This window comes from Poromitra crassiceps (genome assembly GCF_964638095.1).
Source record: "Poromitra crassiceps genome assembly, chromosome: 4".
Lineage (NCBI taxonomy): Eukaryota > Metazoa > Chordata > Actinopteri > Beryciformes > Melamphaidae > Poromitra > Poromitra crassiceps.
The window spans coordinates 72,638,858-72,659,392 of record NC_139626.1 but is presented as its reverse complement, the minus strand read 5'-3'; the positions used below and the strand labels follow the sequence as shown (position 1 = coordinate 72,659,392).

General features: G+C 43.6%; 1 protein-coding gene across 1 annotated transcript in view; it reads left to right on the top strand.

Moving 5' to 3' along the window:
• LOC310775940 (scavenger receptor cysteine-rich domain-containing protein DMBT1-like) overlaps positions 1-20,535 on the top strand; it is a 65,149-nt gene that overhangs the window by 40,590 nt on the left and 4,024 nt on the right. The window contains exons 35-45 of the mRNA XM_083636063.1: positions 261-449; positions 654-812; positions 1,257-1,385; positions 5,482-5,519; positions 12,366-12,486; positions 12,935-13,126; positions 14,791-14,910; positions 15,622-15,806; positions 15,943-16,103; positions 17,603-17,854; positions 18,072-18,231. Coding sequence (XP_083492189.1) covers positions 261-449; positions 654-812; positions 1,257-1,385; positions 5,482-5,519; positions 12,366-12,486; positions 12,935-13,126; positions 14,791-14,910; positions 15,622-15,806; positions 15,943-16,103; positions 17,603-17,854; positions 18,072-18,231 — 1,706 coding nt within the window. The remainder of the gene's footprint in view (positions 1-260; positions 450-653; positions 813-1,256; positions 1,386-5,481; positions 5,520-12,365; positions 12,487-12,934; positions 13,127-14,790; positions 14,911-15,621; positions 15,807-15,942; positions 16,104-17,602; positions 17,855-18,071; positions 18,232-20,535) is intronic.

Sequence of the window (20,535 nt, the reverse complement as noted above, 5' to 3'; positions counted from 1 at the left end):
GACTGCAATGAATAAAGCTGATGATTCAGCAGAAACCTAGGTGTGTTTATCGGTTTTCTCATGAATTGATAACAGCCTTTATCTAGTAAAGGATGCTGTTTACATGACCACTTGATAACAAGGTAACTAGAGATCCGATAATAAGCGGTTTATTAGTGTACATGTACACTTGGACTTTCCCTTTCCTGCCATTAACAATATAAGCTGTCCATATGAGAGCTGAGGCCATGTTTGATTCTAACATCGCTATCCTTTTTTAGGGTCTGGCAACATCTGGCTGGATGACCTTGGCTGCACCGGCAGTGAGTCAAGTATCTTTAACTGCTCGCACATCACAAGTCACAACTGTGGGCACCACGAGGACGTCGGGGTGGAGTGTGCACATACACCTGCTCCAACTACACCTGCTGCTACTACACCTGCTGCTACTACACCTGCTGCCACTTCAGGTGAACTTTATTCACACATTTGTTTTATTTCTTCGGCTTTCAGACCAGGTTACAAATTTTAACGAGAATTTGATGATTTCAATGAAACAATAAACTATAGCAGTTAAAGGCACTATGGAATTTTTTTTAGCCTACTAGATGTCGCGGTAGAACAGCAGCATCGGACATTAACAAATCCAGTCTATGGCATGTCTTCCAACGCAGTGCGGCTCATCGGATCGAGCTCTCGTGGGCGAGTGGAGGTGATGCTCAACGGGGCCTGGGGCACCGTGTGTGATGACGGGTTCGACACTACGGACGGCACGGTGGTCTGCAGGATGCTGGGATTTCAGACCGCCACCTCAGTCTTCACTGAAGGAGGAGGTAGGAACACCAAACTCTGTTGTCATCCTGCCATCCAATAACATCCCCCATATCTACTCAGTGCGTTTACATGCACAGAATAAACAGATGACTGAGAATAATCAGATAACTGGTGATAATCTGATTTCCACGTTTACATGCACTTATTAAATAGTGGGAATTCACCTCAAAGTGTGTGAATGCACATTGACTGCAATGAATAAAGCTGATGATTCAGCAGAAACCTAGGTGTGTTTATCGGTTTTCTCATAAATTGATAACAGCCTTTATATAGTAAAGGATGCTGTTTACATGACCACTTGATAACAAGGTAACTAGAGATCCGATAATAAGCGGTTTATTAGTGTACATGTACACTTGGACTTTCCCTTTCCTCCCATTAACAATATAAGCTGTCCATATGAGAGCTGAGGCCATGTTTGATTCATCGCTGTCCTTTTATAGGGTCTGGCAACATCTGGCTGGATGACCTTGGCTGCACCGGCAGTGAGTCAAGTATCTTTGACTGCTCGTACATCACAAGTCACAACTGTGGGCACCATGAGGACGTCGGGGTGGAGTGCGCACCTCCAGGTACAGTACACCTGCTGCAACTACACCTGCTGCCACTACAACTTCAGGTGAACTTTGAGACATTTGTTTTATTTCTTCAGGCTCTCAGACCAGGTTACACATTTTAACGAGAATTTTATGATCTGAATGAACCATTTAACTTTAGCAGTTAAAGACAGTATGCATTATTTTTGCCCACCAGGATTCGCAGTAGAGCAGCAGCATCAGTCTATGGCACTTCTTCCAACTATCGTATTCCCTTGCATCGCTCTCTCCCAGCTGTCTGATGTGTGTGCACTAGACAGGCTGTGCCAATATGATTGTGCTGGACACTATGCAGAGCGAACCACATCCGACCGACCACATAAAAAAAAGCCACCACATGGTTCCACAGCATAACAGCTGATCAGAAAATATCTGTTTCACGGCCACTTAGCCACATGCTCCCTTTTTTACGTGTGCAGCTTGCGCAGCACAAGGTCAGAAACCCCCAAAACAAAGGCGTTTGGGGTGTTTTAAGGTGAGTCAGGCATTCAGTCAGCAATGGATAACGGTGATGATGTGTCATCAGTGATGATGTCTACAGTGATGATGTCATCAGTGCCAAACTTGGGCTGTTGAAAGATGTAGTTTCCTCTAATGGGCTTGAGTTGCATGAGGTCACCTAGTTGCTACATGACGCACGTGGGCCTGGGCCGAAGTTGCCCTTGTTCATTCACATTCACAGCTCGCTCCACAACTGCTTGCAAGCCTCACATAGTCACTCTCTGTCTATTTATAAATACTAGGTGATACCCGTCTCTGTGTGAGTGGTGGAGACTGTGCAGCAATACCCATGCAGTGTATCACCTTAATGTTGCCTTCTCTGCACGCCCAACCCGTAAGGACTGTGTGCTGCAGTTGGCCAGCACAGTCAGCGCGTCTCGTAAAATGCGTTGAAAATACCCCACCAACATGTACAAAAATCTGAGTATATAAGTGTTTGTTGTAGTACAGACAAATAAGAGGCGCAATCGGATTTGTGAAATACGCATTTTGAAGAAATGGCAGCTGCAGGTCTCTCCCCTGACTTTTCCTCACCTCTGCACGCTCAACCCGTATGGACAGTGTGCTGCAGGCTGGCCAGCGCATCTTGTAAAATAGCCCCCCAACAGGTACAAAAACATGAGCATAGTGTGTTTGATGTACATCCAACAAACGTATAAAAAAAAATGCTGATTTCCTTCTCCCTGGAGCTGTCTCTCTCCCCTGACAGCTCCTCACCTCGCCTCAGGCAGCCAGACTGCGGGATCTCCACCCCTGGCTGATTCAAGTTGTGCATTCGTCAATTAATTGTCAGTTAATCAGCCCTAATTACCAAATTCAAAAATCCGTCTCCGTTAGGTCACCCGCAGGGGTGCTCTTTACACTTCCTGAAAGTTTCAGGCCTTTCGCACGTAGAATGGTGTAGCTGTAGCCGAACAAAATTCTGCACATCCACACAGACACTTCTCATTCTTATTACTACTGACATAATCACTGATGACATCATCACTGATGACATCATCACTGAACTCCTCAGCCAGGAAGGATGACATCATATTATCTCACACCATTAGGTAATTAGGGCAATTACCGAATAAAACTAGAACAACTGCACCGCAGATACAATATATGCCTGAGCCAACAAGTGAGCAGTAGACATCCATGTCTGTCCAGAGCTTGACGTTTTTAAACCAAATGTGAAGAAATTCCATCAAGGTGTTACTGAGGTGGGGGTGGGGTCACAGTGACCTTGATCTTTGACCACCAACATGTTGTCAGTTCATCCTCGAGTCCAAGTGGACGTTTGAGGCAAATTAGATGAAATTTTATCAAGGCGTTCCAGAGATATCATGTTAATGAACATGAAACAAGCAGTCATGATGTCACATTGACCTTGAAGTTTGACCACCAAAATCTAATCAGTTCATCCTTGAGTCCAAGTGGAGATTTGAGGCAAATTCTAAGAAATTCTCCATCAAGGCGTTCCTGAGATATCGCATTAACGAGCTTGATAATGGCGTTTGTGAGGTCACAGTGACCGTAACCTTTGTCCTTTGACCAGCAAAATCGAATCACTTTGTCCTGGAGTCCAAGTCGATGTTTGAGCCAAATTTATATCAAGGCGTTCCTGAGATATCGCGTTAAAGAGCTTGGAATTTGGAAATGGGGTTTGTGTGGTCACAGTGAGCTTGAACTTTGACCTTTAACCAACATAATCTAATCAGTTCATCCTTGAGTACAAGTGGAGGTTTGAGGCAAATTTGATGACATTTCATCAAAGGCGTTCCTGAGATATCGTGTTAACGAGCATGAAAGGATCGGTCGTGAGGTCACAGTGACCTTGAACTTTGACCTTTGACTACCAAAATCTAATCAGTTCATCCTTGTGTCCAACTTGACATTTGAGCCAAATTGGAAGAAATTCCGTTAAGGCATTCCTGCGATATCCCATAAACGAACTTGGGAATGGCGTTCGTGAGGTCATAGTGACCTTGAACTTTGACTTTTGACCACCAAAATCTAATCGGTTCATCCTTGAGTCCAAGTAGAAATTTGACGCAAATTTGATGAAATTCCGTCAAGACATTCAATAGATATCGTGTTGACGAACTTGGGAGTGGCGTTCATGAGGTCACAGTGACCTTGACCTTTGTTGACCTTTTATGACCAAACTCTAATCAGTTCATCCTTGAGTCCAAGTCGACGTTTGCGGCAAATTTGATTAAATTCCGTCAAGGCGTTCCTCAGATATTGCGTTAACGGACATTGGACTGACGTACGGACAAGCCAAATCCATAATGCCTCCGGCCTGGCTATCGCTGGTGGAGGCATAAAAATCTGGCTCTGTCAGGAGGGGGGTGCTCTTTACACTTCGTGAAAGTTTCAGCCCGATCGCACGTAAAACACCATTGATTATCAAATTTGATGCCTTTACTAGTGGTGACTTTACAGACCATCTAACCCTGAGTTTGAGATTAACTGTAACCCAGACACTGAATGTCTACCTAGGGACTATCAAAATAAAGACACTCTTTGCACCAGAAACTGAAAGTTAAAAAATGGAAGCTTTGGTGACTAGGACCTTTTAACAGTTGTAACTTTCCACAGTGCGGCTCATTGGATCGAGCTCTCGTGGGCGAGTGGAGGTGATGCTCAACGGGGCCTGGGGCACCGTGTGTGATGACGGGTTCGACACTATGGACGGCACAGTGGTCTGCAGGATGCTGGGATTTCAGACCGCCACCTCAGTCTTCACTGATGGAGGAGGTAGGAACACGAAACTCTGCTGTCATCCTGCCATCCAATAACATCCCCCATATCTACTCAGTGCGTTTACATGCACACAATAAACAGATGACTGAGAATAATCAGATAACTGGTGATAATCTGATTTCCACATTTACATGCACTTATTAAATAGCGGGAATTCACCTCAAAGTGTGTGAATGGACATTGACTGCAATGAATAAAGCTGATGATTCAGCAGAAACCTAGGTGTGTTTATCCGTTTTCTCATAAATTGATAACAGCCTTTATCCAGTAAAGGATGCTGTTTACATGACCACTTGATAACAAGGTAACTAGAGATCTGATAATGAGTGGTTTATTAGTGTACATGTACACTTGGACTTTCCCTTTCCTGCCATTAACAATATAAGCTGTCCATATGAGAGCTGAGGCCATGTTTGATTCTAACATCGCTGTCCTTTTTTAGGGTCTGGCAACATCTGGCTGGATGACCTTGGCTGCACCGGCAGTGAGTCAAGTATCTTTAACTGCTCGCACATCACAAGTCACAACTGTGGGCACCACGAGGATGTCGGGGTGGAGTGTGCACATACACCTGCTCCAACTACACCTGCTGCTACTACACCTGCTGCCACTTCAGGTGAACTTTATTCACACATTTGTTTTATTTCTTCGTCTCTCAGACCAGGTTACAAATTTTAACGAGAATTTGATGATTTCAATGAAACATTCAACTATAGCAGTTAAAGGCACTATGGAATTTTTGTTAGCCTACTAGATGTCGCGGTAGAACAGCAGCATCGGACATTAACAAATCCAGTCTATGGCATGTCTTCCAACGCAGTGCGGCTCATTGGATCGAGCTCTCGTGGGCGAGTGGAGGTGATGCTCAACGGGGCCTGGGGCACCGTGTGTGATGACGGGTTCGACACTACGGACGGCACGGTGATCTGCAGGATGCTGGGATTTCAGACCGCCACCTCAGTCTTCACTGAAGGAGGAGGTAGGAACACCAAACTCTGCTGTCATCCTGCCATCCAATAACATCCCCCATATCTACTCAGTGCGTTTACATGCACACAATAAACAAATGACTGAGAATAATCAGATAACTGGTGTCAATCTGATTTCCACGTTTATATGCACTTATTAAATAGCGGGAATTCACCTCAAAGTGTGTGAATGCACATTGACTGCAATGAATAAAGCTGATGATTCAGCAGAAACCTAGGTGTGTTTATCGTTTTCTCATAAATTGATAACAGCCTTTATCTAGTAAAGGATGCTGTTTACATGACCACTTGATAACAAGGTAACTAGAGATCCGATAATAAACAGTTTATTAGTGTACATGTACACTTGGACTTTCCCTTTCTTGCCATTAACAATATAAGCTGTCCATATGAGAGCTGAGGCCATGTTTGATTCTAACATCGCTGTCCTTTTTTAGGGTCTGGCAACATCTGGCTGGATGACCTTGGCTGCACCGGCAGTGAGTCAAGTATCTTTGACTGCTCGCACATCACAAGTCACAACTGTGGGCACCACGAGGATGTCGGGGTGGAGTGTGCACATACACCTGCTCCAACTACACCTGCTGCTACTACACCTGCTGCCACTTCAGGTGAACTTTATTTACACATTTGTTTTATTTCTTCGGCTCTCAGACCAGGTTACAAATGTTAACGAGAATTTCATGATTTTAATGAAACATTCAACTTTAGCAGTTACAGTAAAGGCACTATGGGAATTGTTTTAGCCTATAAGACCCCTTATACGACTACGTCACACTGACATCACGCAGCGTCAATGCGCATGACAGAGGCAGAAAGACAGAGTCCGCGCAGCCCTGGCAAGTAGTTTTCCAGTGGCTGGAAAACTAGATGAGCTAGACATGCTACATGTGTTGTTTTTGTATGCATATCCTTGAAAGTTCTATATCCACCTTGTTCAATGTCCTTAATGTTTCCTGTTTTTGTTTTATTTGTATTACTTACCGGAACTGAAGGTCTGTATGTGCCCACTTGACTTGAACTGCACATCGTGAATATGTATGTCCCCTTTCCTTCCTACCTTATGTGTATGTATGTGCCCAGTTAAATTGTACCCCTGTCAGTTATGTATGCCCTATGTCTGCACTAATTTTTCTATTTCTTCCTTTTAAACTTTTTTTGTACCTCACCTGTCGAGGGACTACGGATGGAAATTAGCTAAGGCTATAATCCGGCACATTTACATGCAAATGTTCATTAATGTTGCACTGTCCCTGAAATAAATAAATAAATAAATAAATAAATGCCTTCGTGTTGTGCAGTGGGATGCCAGAATTGGAAAGCCATTGTAGCCGAGTATTCGGGTCCGCCTATTCACACTTGGTTAATAAAATAATAAACGATAGAGCCAGGCTGTAAGGTTATAACAAGCTTCACCTAATTCTCCCCACATATCCTGTTCTACGGCAACTCGAGGGAACATACACAGCCTCGCATACACATGCAATAGAACACAACACAACACTGAACAGTCTGTTACACTATCAACATAGCAAGGTCTAAAGTTTTACCGAATCCCGTCAACTCATACTCCCTTTAATGCTAACCGTATGCGTCTTTGGTTGCAAGCCGAAAGAGGAAATCATTACAAATGCCCGACTTTGCAGTGCTCGCTCATTTCATATCAGGAAAGCTGTAGCTGTAGGCTGCTAGTAACAGCCACATCGCTTGGTTAGTTAACAACCAAGTAACGTTAAATAATGTCATTATTGAGTTGAACTGATTGGAACGAGGACATCATTAAAAATGCCCGACTTTGCAGTGCTCATTTCATATCAGGTAAGCTGCCTGTAGCTGCAGGCTGCTAACAGCCACATCGCTCGGTTAGTTAACAACCAAGTAACGTTACATAATGTCATTATTGAGTTGTGTGCATTATCAACATAACAATATATCTTTACAAGTTACAGAATAACTATCTACGCTATGTATTGCTGGCCACTCTAGGCTTGGAAATGTCTTCTTGTCTTTTATCCATTGACACAGCGCTAGTGCGTATGGGTCTGTAAGACGTATCCCATTAACCAACGTTAATTTCGATGCATAACATTGCTTATCACTAGGCGATAAGCTGTTGTAGTAAGCCGAGAACTGCATTTTAAAACTAAAATCTAACTGTGTCGCAGATGGGCACAGAGCAGTCCTGACAGCGGCGGCTTTTACACAGCTCTCTGTGTCTGTCAATGCTGGGCTCCCGGCTTTTTGCCTCATTGATGCGCGCGCAGCTCCAATGTTGACAGCTGTATAAGGGGTCTATTAGATGCCGCGGTAGAACAGCAGCATCGGACATTAACAAATTCAGTCTATGGCATGTCTTCCAACGCTATCGTATCCCCTCGCATGGCTCTCCCAGCTGTCTGATGATGTGTGTGCATTAGACAGCCTGTGCCAATATGATAGTGCTGGACACTATGGAGAGCGAACCACATCTGACCGATCGGCGACCACATAAAAAATAAGGAAATGCTACCACACGGTCCCACAGCATAACAGCATAACAGCAGATGTCATCAGTGATGCCATCAATGCCAAACTTGGGCTGTTGAAACGGTGATGATGTCATCAGTAGGGGTGTCACGATATTTCGTCGCACGATATATCGCGATATCTAAACGTCACGATATGCGTATCGTCAGAGTAAAAAAGAATATATATATATATTTTTTTTGGTCCTGAATAATAATAGAACAAATTTAGCAGAATCAACACGCATGAGTGAGGGGGTAGACTACTACTAGCATGGCAAAACAGCTCAAGGGGTACATAAGATTACATAAGTTTAGGGACCATTGAGCATGAGTTATTTAAGAAATAGATTGTATACTTTATTTTTCTTTCACCATGCAACAAAATGCATGCAAAATGTCACAATTTAGTTTGTGACAGTGTGACAATAAAGAAAAAACATCGCATGGATGCATAACTGGGACGTATCCTCAGTGATGTACCCTGGGGTCATAGGATGTTTCGGGTCTCGCAACATCATACACCCTCGCCCAGGTGACCCAGCCGGGGCTGGCCAAGCCCCAACTTACGTCGCAGTAGCTACCCACGGTCAGCCCTCCAGGAAGGGTCAGGGCCACTCAATCCGCTGCTCCGGAACTACTCTGCCGGGACCGGGGGAGGGAGAGGGCTCTGGTACGTAGAGGGACCGGGCTCTGTGGGTTGCCACCCGGCCGGGCTCCTCCCTCGTCTCACCAGGTCTACGACCTGTGCGCTGCACCAGACTCCCCCGCTCCAAACATCTCATTCCGAGGTGATGGTATCTTGGTGGATACCATGCAGTACCAGTACTTGGTGGCACTGCAGTCTCCACTTGCGGATTGAATGGCCCTCCTAAAAGACACATTCTATTGCAAGAGAAGCATTATCTTCCATGTTGTTTTCTAGTTATTATAATAACAATTTCCAAAAACAGCATTTGTTTTGTATTTTGTGTATTTCAAATGAAAGACTATTTTTCCAGTATTTTCCCAGGGCTCCCTTGAAAAGAGGTTTCGATTTCAACGGGACTCACATGGTTAAATAAATGATAAATAAATACATAAAAATGATTTACTTTTGTTAAAAAGAATATTGTATCGTATCGTGAAATTAGTGTATCGTGACATCCCTAGTCATCAGTGATGATGTCATCAGTGCCAAACATGGGCTGTTGAAAGATGTCGTTTCCTCCAATGGGCTTGAGTTGCATGAGGTCACCTGGTTGCGACATGACGCACGTGGTCCTGGACCGAAGTTGCCCTTGTTCATTCACATTCACAGCTCGCTCCACAACTGCTTGCAAGCCTCACATAGTCACTCTCTGTCTATTTATAAATACTATGTGAATACCCGTCTCTGTGTGAGTGGTGGAGGCTGTGCAGTTATACCTGTGCAGTGTATCACCTTAATGTTGCCTTCTCTGCACGCCCAACCCGTATGGACTGTGTGCTGCAGGCTGGCCAGCACAGTCAGCGCGTCTCGTAAAATGAGTTGAAAATACCCCACCAACATGTACAAAAATCAGAGTATATAAGTGTTTGTTGTAGTACAGACAAATAAGAGGCGCAATCGGATTTGTGAAACACGCATTTTGAAGAAATGGCAGCTGCAGGTCTCTCCCCTGACAGCTCCTCACCTCTGCATGTCCAACCCGTATGGACAGTGTGCTGCAGGCTGGCCAGTGCGTCTCATAAAATAGCCCCCCAACAGGTACAAAAACATGAGCATAGTGTTTGGTGTACATCCAAAGAACGTATTTTAAAACAATGCCGATTTCCTTCTCCCTGGAGCTCTCTCCCCTGACAGCTCCTCACCTCACAGACAGCCAGACTGCAAGAGCTCCGCCCCCGGCTGATTCAAGTTGCGCATTTGGAAATTAATTGTCAAATACCCTAATTAACTTATTAAAAAATCTGACGTTAGGTCACCCGCAGGGGTGCTCTTTACATTTCCTGAAAGTGTCATGCCGATCGCAAGTAGAATGGCGTAGCAGCTGCTAGTAGCCGAACAAAATTCTGCTCACTCACACACAGACCCTTCTCATTGCCTCCCGGCGGTTAAAGGACACCAGGCGGCAATTGGAGTCAGGCGGTTATTTCTTTATTGCACAAAATGTTTGGTACAGAATTCCTGCTCAGCAAAAACGGAAAGTATCAAATTGCTTATTTAAACCAGTGAGATAGTACTTAGCACACACAAGAGGGTAGGTACAGGCAGTTTTGAACATGCCTAGTATTGTACAACGGACTGGAATGAATAAAAACAACTGATAGCCTTCATCATCATCATCATCATCATCCAACTACGTTACTGTATCAGTTCATTGCTCTCCTCTTCTCCCTCTGCCAAACAGCCATAGCATATTTTAAACAAGTAACATTAGCCTACCGCTCACACATTCAGTTGTTTGTGTTTCATTGGAAAGAAGTCCTAGTAACGTTATTGTGCGCTAACGTTAGCTACTAAACTAACGCTAACCAAGTGCTAACTGGACTGCAGCACTAGACAAACAAGCAGACTTACCAAATAGGTAGACACCAAGTTTCCAATACATATCGAGTATAATGGGTATAAGCCATACTGCATATAAAGTATGAAAGTTTCAGGCCTTTCGCACGTAGAATGGTGTAGCTGTAGCTGAACAAATTCTGCTCATTCACACAGACACTTCTCATTCTTATTACTACTGACATAATCACTGATGACATCATCACTGATGACATCATCACTGAACTCCTCAGCCAGGAAGGATGACATCAAATGACATCACACCATTAGGTAATTAGGGCAATTACCGGAAAAAACTAGAACGACTGCACCGCAGATATATGCCTAAGAGCCAACAAGTGAGCAGTAGACATCCACGTCTGTCCGGACTTTGACGTTTTTAAGCCAAATGTGAAGAAATTCCATCAAGGTGTTACTGAGGTGGGGGTGGGGTCACAGTGACCTTGATCTTTGACCACCAAAATGTTATCAGTTCATCCTTGAGTCCAAGTGGACGTTTGAGGCAAATTAGATGACATTTTGTCAAGCGTTCCAGAGATATCACGTTAATGAACATGAAACAAGCAGTCATGATGTCACATTGACCTTGAACTTTGACCACCAAAATCTAATCAGTTCATCCTTGAGTCCAAGTGGAGGTTTTAGGCAAATTCTAAGAAACTCCATCAAGGCGTTCCTGAGATATCACGTTAACGAGCTTGAAAATGGCGTTCGTGAGGTCACAGTGACCGTAACCTTTGTCCTTTGACCAGCACAATCAAATCACTTTGTCCTGGAGTCCAAGTCGACGTTTGAGCCAAATTGGAAGAAATTACGTGAAGGCGTTCCTGAGATATCGCGTTAAAGAGCTTGGAAATGGGGTTTGTGTGGTCACAGTGACCTTGAACTTTGACCTTTAACCAACAACATCTAATCAGTTCATCCTTGAGTCCAAGTGGAGGTTTTAGGCAAATTTTATGAAATTTCATCAAAGGCGTTCCTGAGATATCGTGTTAACGAGCATGAAAGGAGTGGTCGTGAGGTCACAGTGACCTTGAACTTTGGCCTTTGACCACCAAAATCTAATCAGTTCATCCTTGTGTCCAACTTGACATTTGAGCCAAATTGGAAGAAATTCCGTTAAAGCATTCCTGAGATATCACGTAAACGAACTTGGGAATGACGTTCGTGAGGTCATAGTGACCTTGAACTTTGACTTTTGACCACCAAAATCTAATCAGTTCATCCTTGAATCCAAGTCAACGTTTGCGGCAAATTTGATGAAATTCCGTCAAGGCGTTCCTCAGATATTGCGTTAACGAACATTGGACAGACGTACGGACAACCCAAATCCATAATGCCTCCGGCCTGGCTATCGCTGGTGGAGGCATAAAAATCTGGCTCTGTCAGGAGGAGGGTGCGCTTTACACTTCGTGAAAGTTTCAGCCCGATCGCACGTAAAACACCATTGATTATCAAATTTGATGCCTTTACTAGTGGTGACTTTACAGACCATCTAACCCTGAGTTCAAGATTAACCGTAACCCAGACACTGAATGTCTACCTAGGGACTATCAAAATAAAGGCACTCTTTGCATCAGAAACTGAAAGTTTAAAAATGGAAGCTTTGGTGACTAGGACCTTTTAACAGTTGTAACTTTCCACAGTGCGGCTCATCGGATCGAGCTCTCGTGGGCGAGTGGAGGTGATGCTCAACGGGGCCTGGGGCACCGTGTGTGATGACGGGTTCGACACTACGGACGGCACAGTGGTCTGCAGGATGCTGGGATTTCAGACCGCCACCTCAGTCTTCACTGATGGAGGAGGTAGGAACACCAAACTCTGCTGTCATCCTGCCATCCAATAACATCCCCCATATCTACTCAGTGCGTTTACATGCACACAATAAACAGATGACTGAGAATAATCAGATAACTGGCGATAATCTGATTTCCACGTTTACATGCACTTAGTAAATAGCGGGAATTCACCTCAAAGTGTGTGAATGGACATTGACTGCAATGAATAAAGCTGATGATTCAGCAGAAACCTAGGTGTGTTTATCGGTTTTCTCATGAATTGATAACAGCCTTTATCCAGTAAAGGATGCTGTTTACATGACCACTTGATAACAAGGTAACTAGAGATCCGATAATAAACAGTTTATTAGTGTACATGTACACTTGGACTTTCCCTTTCCTGCCATTAACAATATAAGCTGTCCATATGAGAGCTGAGGCCATGTTTGATTCTAACATCGCTGTCCTTTTTTAGGGTCTGGCAACATCTGGCTGGATGACCTTGGCTGCACCGGCAGTGAGTCAAGTATCTTTGACTGCTCGCACATCACAAGTCACAACTGTGGGCACCACGAGGACGTCGGGGTGGAGTGTGCACATACACCTGCTCCAACTACACCTGCTGCTACTACACCTGCTGCCACTACTACACCTGCTGCCACTTCAGGTGAACTTTATTCACACATTTGTTTTATTTCTTCGGCTCTCAGACCAGGTATGTTAATGAGAATTTGATGATTTCAATGAAACATTCAACTTTAGCAGTTAAAGGCACTATGGGATTTTTTTTAGCCTATTAGATGTCGCGGTAGAACAGCAGCATCGGACATTAACAAATCCAGTCTATGGCATGTCTTCCAATGCTATCGTATCCCCTCGCATGGCTCTCCCAGCTGTCTGATGATGTGTGTACACTAGACAGCCTGTGCCAATATGATCGTGCTGGACACTATGCAGAGCGAACCACATCTGACCGATCGGCGACCACATAAAAAATAAGGAAATGCTACCACACGGTCCCACAGCATAACAGCATAACAGCAGATGTCATCAGTGATGCCATCAATGCCAAACTTGGGCTGTTGAAACGGTGATGATGTCATCAGTGATGTCATCAGTGATGATGTCATCAGTGCCAAACTTGGGCTGTTGAAAGATGTCGTTTCCTCCAATGGGCTTGAGTTGCATGAGGTCACCTGGTTGCTACATGACGCACGTGGTCCTGGACCGAAGTTGCCCTTGTTCATCCACATTCACAGCTCGCTCCACAACTGCTTGCAAGCCTCACATAGTCACTCTCTATTTATAAATACTAGGTGAATACCCGTCTCTGTGTGAGACCCGTATGGACTGTGTGCTGCAGGCTGGCCAGCACAGTCAGCGCGTCTCGTAAAATGAGTTGAAAATCCCCCAACAACAGATACAAAAATCTGAGTATATAAGTGTTTGATGTAGTACAGACAAATAAGTGGCGCAATCGGATTTGTGAAACACGCATTTTGAAGAAATGGCAGCTGCAGGCCTCTCCCCTGACAGCTCCTCACCTCTGCATGTCCAACCCGTATGGACAGTGTGCTGCAGGCTGGCCAGCGCGTCTCATAAAATAGACCCCCAACAGGTACAAAAACATGAGCATAGTGTTTGGTGTACATCCAAAGAACGTATTTTAAAACAATGCCGATTTCCTTCTCCCTGGAGCTCTCTCCCCTGACAGCTCCTCACCTCACAGACAGCCAGACTGCAGGAGCTCCGCCCCCGGCTGATTCAAGTTGCGCATTTGGAAATTAATTGTCAAATACCCTAATTAACTCATTAAAAAATCTGCCGTTAGGTCACCCGCAGGGGTGCTCTTTACATTTCCTGAAAGTGTCATGCCGATCGCAAGTAGAATGGCGTAGCAGCTGCTAGTAGCCGAACAAAATTCTGCTCACTCACACACAGACCCTTCTCATTGCCAGGCGGCAATTGGAGGCAGGCGGTTATTTCTTTATTGCACAAAATTTTTGGTACAGAATTCCTGCTCAGCAAAAACGGAAAGTATCAAATTGCTTATTTAAACCAGTGAGATAGTACTTAGCACACACAAGAGGGTAGGTACAGGCAGTTTTGAACATGCCTAGTATTGAATCATTAATTATACCTAACAAATAAATTCAGGAGTCATTCCTCATTACTTACCTAGTATCTACTGTACATTTGGTGTACCTTATTGTAAAATGTTCCCAAAAAATGCATTGTCATAAGAAATTTGATAGGTATAGTATTTCCAATTTTACCCAGTATCTCTCTTGTTTCATCACTTCCTGTCTCCTCTCCTCACTGTCTCTCCAGCGGAGTCGGACCTCTGTGATCAGCTGAACTGCACAGATTATGAGTGGTGCGGGGAGAGGGCCGGTGTTCATGGCTGCTTCTGTGACGAGACACACCACCGGCCCAACAATGAGAGCTACGGTGCGGACAGCTACTACTGAACCACTGCTTTAAAGCTGCAGTAGACCGCTTTAAACAGCAACATCAATGGAATGTTATCCATACATTAGCAACATAGCAGAAAGTTAACCTTGCGTCACCAGGCTCTCTCTCAAAGGAGAAGAGCTTGGTGCCCATTCGTGTAAGCCAGCGGCTTCCCTTCTAAGACACGCCCCCAGTGGTGTTTTTCTGGCAGTGTTTCTACTTTGTTCCCCATAGAAAGGTGGTTTTATACCATAGTGTTAGTTCATTTTATTTTTGTAGCTACATAGCTAGATAAAGGGCATCACATTTATTTACGTTACTATGATGCCCTGTTTTCAGAGCAGAATTGTTTTTTGGAGCACAAAAGTTCCACATCCACATGCACAAAGCCGTATCCGCCGGAAGACTGTGACAGAGATGCTCACAAGTCATTTTTTACAAGTCCAAATCAAGTCTCACGTCCCCATCTCTGGACCGTGATGCTACGCTTTTGGCCCCAGACTAGTGGAACCCAAATGACCCCTGTAGAGGAAGGCTGTTCATTGCATGAAAGTGATGGAATTGTTATTATTGGTGTTTCTAGGGACAGAAAGTTTAGCCTTATGCAGTTAATTTACGACGTACTTTCCTACACTGAATCCTTATTTAAGTTACCGGTACTTGTTATATAAAATAAAATATATTTTTGTTTCTATCTCTCTCCCACAGATTCATCCATCTCCTGTGTCAGTAGTTCAGGCACCATGTCTCTGTCCCGCTGCCAGCTGTTTGAAGCCGGATTCCATCCCAGCGCCCTCCACCTGCGGGACGACACCTGCAAAGGGACTATCGACGACGGACGACTCGTGTTCAACTTTGATAATGACGACCAGCTGTGTGGGACAGTTCTCAGGGTACGGTCTATAGTTAACAATGGTGTAGGCGCAGTCTAAGGTATTTTCGATCTGATACAACATTTATACTTACAATTTTACCTACTGTTCTATAATAAATTACATATACCTATACTTTTGTCTTCTCCCCTCAAAGAGCAACGGGACCCACTTCATTTATGAGAACACCGTGCAGGGCGATGTGGACCCCCATGATGGGCTCATCAGCCGCCAGAGGAACATCCACCTGCTCTTCAGCTGCGAGTATCTGCTGAACCAGGCCCTGTCTATGGATGTGGGCATCAACCCTGTGGAGAGGTGACGGACACAACATCCCGTTCCCCCTGCTGAATTTTTTTCCTGATTTTCTCCCCAATTATACTTGGCCAATTCATCCCCATGCGGCCCTATTGGCTGCCCCAGTCGCTGCTCCACCCTCTTCAGATCTGGGGAGAGCCGAGACTAGCACCATGCTTCCTCCGACACATGCACAGTTGCCAGCCATAGCATGTGGGAGGATCACGCTATTCCCACCAGTTCCCTTCCACCCCGACCAGGCGCCCCGACCGACCAGAGGAGGCACCAGCGACCAGGACACATACCCCTAATCCGGCTTCCCACCCTCAGGCACAGCCAATCATGCCTGTATGGACGCCTGACAAAGCCAACACAGTCTCACAGACAATTGTAAAATAGCAACGTTTTGGACCAACGTTGCTATGTTACAATTTCGGTTCCAAAATTGTAAAATGGTAACCTACGTTCATACAGGGGTGGGCGTGGTTTCCGGAGATTTTAGGTTTAGGATTAGGGTCTGGGGAAAGAGGTTAGGTTTAGGGTCTGGGAGAGGTTAGAAAACCTAAAGTCTACGGAAACCACGCCCACCCCTGTATAAACGTATGTTACCAATGTTGTTGTTTTACAATTTCGGAGATTGGGCTGACTAAGCTGGAGGTAACACGAACACACGAACCTGTGACCCTCGTGACAGGGAAGCTACTGCTAAACTACCCGGACGCCCGTGCAGATTTAATTTAATTGATTTCTTGATTAACTGAGGTATGATTAGAGAGGAGGCTAAATCAAAGTGTGGTTTATATTTTATAAGGACCGACATGACCATAATGCCATATTATTGTAAAAATCTGTCTGTGTTGTATCACAGCATTTTGTTCATGTTGTTCCATTTTTTATATGACATTTTTAGGGGCTCAAGACCAAAACAAGTGTGAAACTGCATCTAAAACAGGCTTTTCTAATCAACCTCTAGTAAAAACCTGCCTAAAGCCAGTAACACAGATAAAAGGATGTCAGGGATTCTGTCCCTGGTTTGTCGTGAAATGTGTCAACAATTATGTGTCAAGCGACATTCACTGCCAGATTATTTCTGGCACTACAATTTTGTTGGGATTCATGAAACTAGATTGTATTCATTTTACTATACTAGTTATGTTGATTGCCTGAACCAAGGCGTTCAGGCAAAGGAAGGGCCTCACAGCAAGCAGTTGTGGGTTTGAATCTCCACCCCAGTGCTTTCTGTGTTTCTCTCCGTGTTTGCATGGGTTTCCTCCGGGTGCGCCGGTTTCCTCACAGTCTAAAGATATGCTGTGTTTGTGTAGTATTGCAATGTATATAATCTAGTAGTAAATTGTGTAGTATGTATATGATGTATGTAACGTATGTTCTGTGTAGATATAGGATGTAGTATGACTGTGATGATGCTATGTAAAGCCCTTTGAGACATGCTTGTGATAAGGGGCTATGAACTGAACTGAAGTTGTAAAAGTCTAATCACATTGTTTCATGTTTTTCTGTAGCCTTATCAGCAAGAAGCTTCCAACGGGGCGGGGTGTCTATCAGATGAGAATGATCCCCTACCAGGACTCTGGCTTCCGTGTTCCCTTCTCCACTTTCACTAACATAGAAATGGAATTGGACCAGACGATCTATGTGGAGGTGCGGACAGAGGGAGTGGACGGGCAGCAGATCTCCACTGTTCTGGACTCCTGTTGGGCCACACCTGTCAACTTCGCCAGCTACTCCGTCCGCTGGGATCTCATCACTACAGAGTAATCAAGTTTTTGCAATTTGACTATGTCTTAGCACAATGATTCCCTCTAGAGTTGATCTGATGTATTACCTCGATAAGGGACTTTGATACTGTATGAATATTCCCTAGCAATTAGTAGCTAAATGATAATCTCCTCTTGCATAATCTAGCATTCTTACTTCACTTCGTAGTCCACCTGCTAACCTATAAGTGCCTCCGCCCTCACTGTCCTGCAGGTGTCCTAACCAAGCTGATGGCACAGTGGAACTAGTTCAGAATGGCGCCTCCACCGTTTCCCGTTTCTCCTTCAGGATGTTCACCTTCACCAACTTCACCAGCCTCTACCTGCACTGCCAGGTCCACCTGTGTCTCCGCAGATACAACAACTGCACTGCTGTACGTACCACTGTGCTTGGGTGTGTCTTTGTAGTGTTTATGCAGGATTTGGTTGTGTGTGTAAGATGAGATGCCATAGCATGTACATACTGTAGTATATTTGTGTGAGACAATAGCCCTGTTCGGAATCGGTCCCTATGACAGAATTAGTGGACTATTTAGTGTGTCGCAATTTTTTGTATAGTGTCCGAATTCTAAACTGTTAATTTGATTCACTATTTAGTCCACTATAAAATACCCACAATGCACAGCAATTTCTAGTGAACAGCGAATGTACCCTACATTTTCGCCGGTATACCATAATGCAATGCGGGGTAACACTTTACAATAACGTACACAAATCCTATAGTAGTTACTGATAAACTAACCATTAACTAATCGCCAGTTAATCATTCGCTAATGAAAAATTTGGCATTAGTTTATCACTAGTTAATCATAGTTAATGAGTAGGTAGTCATTAGTTAATGATTAGTATCTAATTTCCTGAGTAGAGTAGTTAATCAGTACCTAATGATTACTAAATTTCAGCTCGTGAATAGAGTAGTTAATCATTACTTAATGATTCCAAAATGTCAGTGCGTGAATGTATTAGTTAATCATTAGTTAATCATTAGTTAATCTTTTTGTGTACCCTATTGTAAAGTGGTGCATCATAGTCAGTGGTTTATGAATACTGAATCATTACCTGTCCATTAGTTACTCTTTTCGCACCCTAATATAAAGTGAAAGATATCCTTATCAAATAAACACTCCCTCCAGGTGAGATTCGAACCCTGAACCCCAAGATTGTTAAATTGTAAGTCTGGTTCTCTACCATCTGAGCTAACCAGCCTGTTGCTTGTTCGAGCCATACTATTGAATGTAGAGCCTGAGACCAAGTATTATAGTTTAAAGGTATATTCCACCCAAATACTACTTTCTGTCCAAGTACTTACAAGTACTTAGACATAAGTAGTATTTGGCTGAAACATACCTAAGTACTTGGACATGAAGTAGTATTTGGATGGAATATACCTTTAAAACTATAAGTATTTGGAGAGAAGGCAGTATTTGGGTGGAATATATCTTAAAAACTATAAGTACTTGAACAGAAAGTAGTATGTGGATAGGACATAATACTTAGTCTCTGACTCTACAGACCTATAGTATGGCTCTACCAAGTAACAGGCTGGTTAGCTCAGATGGTAGAGAACCAGACTTACAATTTAACAATCTTGGGGTTCAGAGTTCGAATCTCACCTGGAGGGAGTGTTTATTTGATAAGGATATCTTTCACTTTATATTAGGGTGCGAAAAGAGTAACTAATGGACAGGTAATGATTCAGTATTCATAAACTACTGAGTATGATGCACCACTTTACAATAGGGTACACAAAAAGATTAACTAATGATTAACTAATACATTCACGCACTGACATTTTGGAATCATTAAGTAATGATTAACTACTCTATTCACGAGCTGAAATTTAGTAATCATTAGGTACTGATTAACTACTCTACTCAGGAAATTAGATACTAATCATTAACTAATGACTACCTACTCATTAACTATGATTAACTAGTGATAAACTAATGCCAAATTTTTCATTAGCGAATGATTAACTGGCGATTAGTTAATGGTTAGTTTATCAGTAACTACTATAGGATTTGTGTACGTTATTGTAAAGTGTTACCCAATGCGGTTGTCTTTACCGAAGGAGAAGAAGAAAGTCGTTAGCTCGCGAGCTAACAAGCTCGTGAGCTACTTGACCAGCAAACTGCTATTAGGAGACAGCACCATAGTTACAAAACCACACATGGACATAATTAGAATTTCAATAAATTATTTAGGATTTAGGAGTCAAAACATGCAACATCAATACTACCTGAGGACATCTCAATCTGCTCGTGAGCTCAGTTGTTTATGTGATAGTGGGCGCGGATTGCTTGCGTCACATAAATACCCGGCGCATCTGGTGACGCAATGATCTCCATGAAAAAAATCTGTGTAGTGTCTGAAGCTCATTTTGATCATTCCCCTATAGTTCACTATATGATAAACACTATATGGGAATAGTGAGTGAGTGAATGAGGGAACGATTCTGAACGCAGCTAATGTGAGACACCGTTACCAATGCTTCGAGGTAGTCTAAAATTGACTCTAGATATAATGGCTCTCTAACAAAAATAGACATTTCTATTCTCCCCTCTCTATGCTTTGCCCTCTAGTTGATTCAGTAGCACACAATAGAGTCTGCAAATAAAAACTTAACAGATATATTTTTATTTGAATGCAACTTTGCCAACTCCCATGCTAGGTAAATA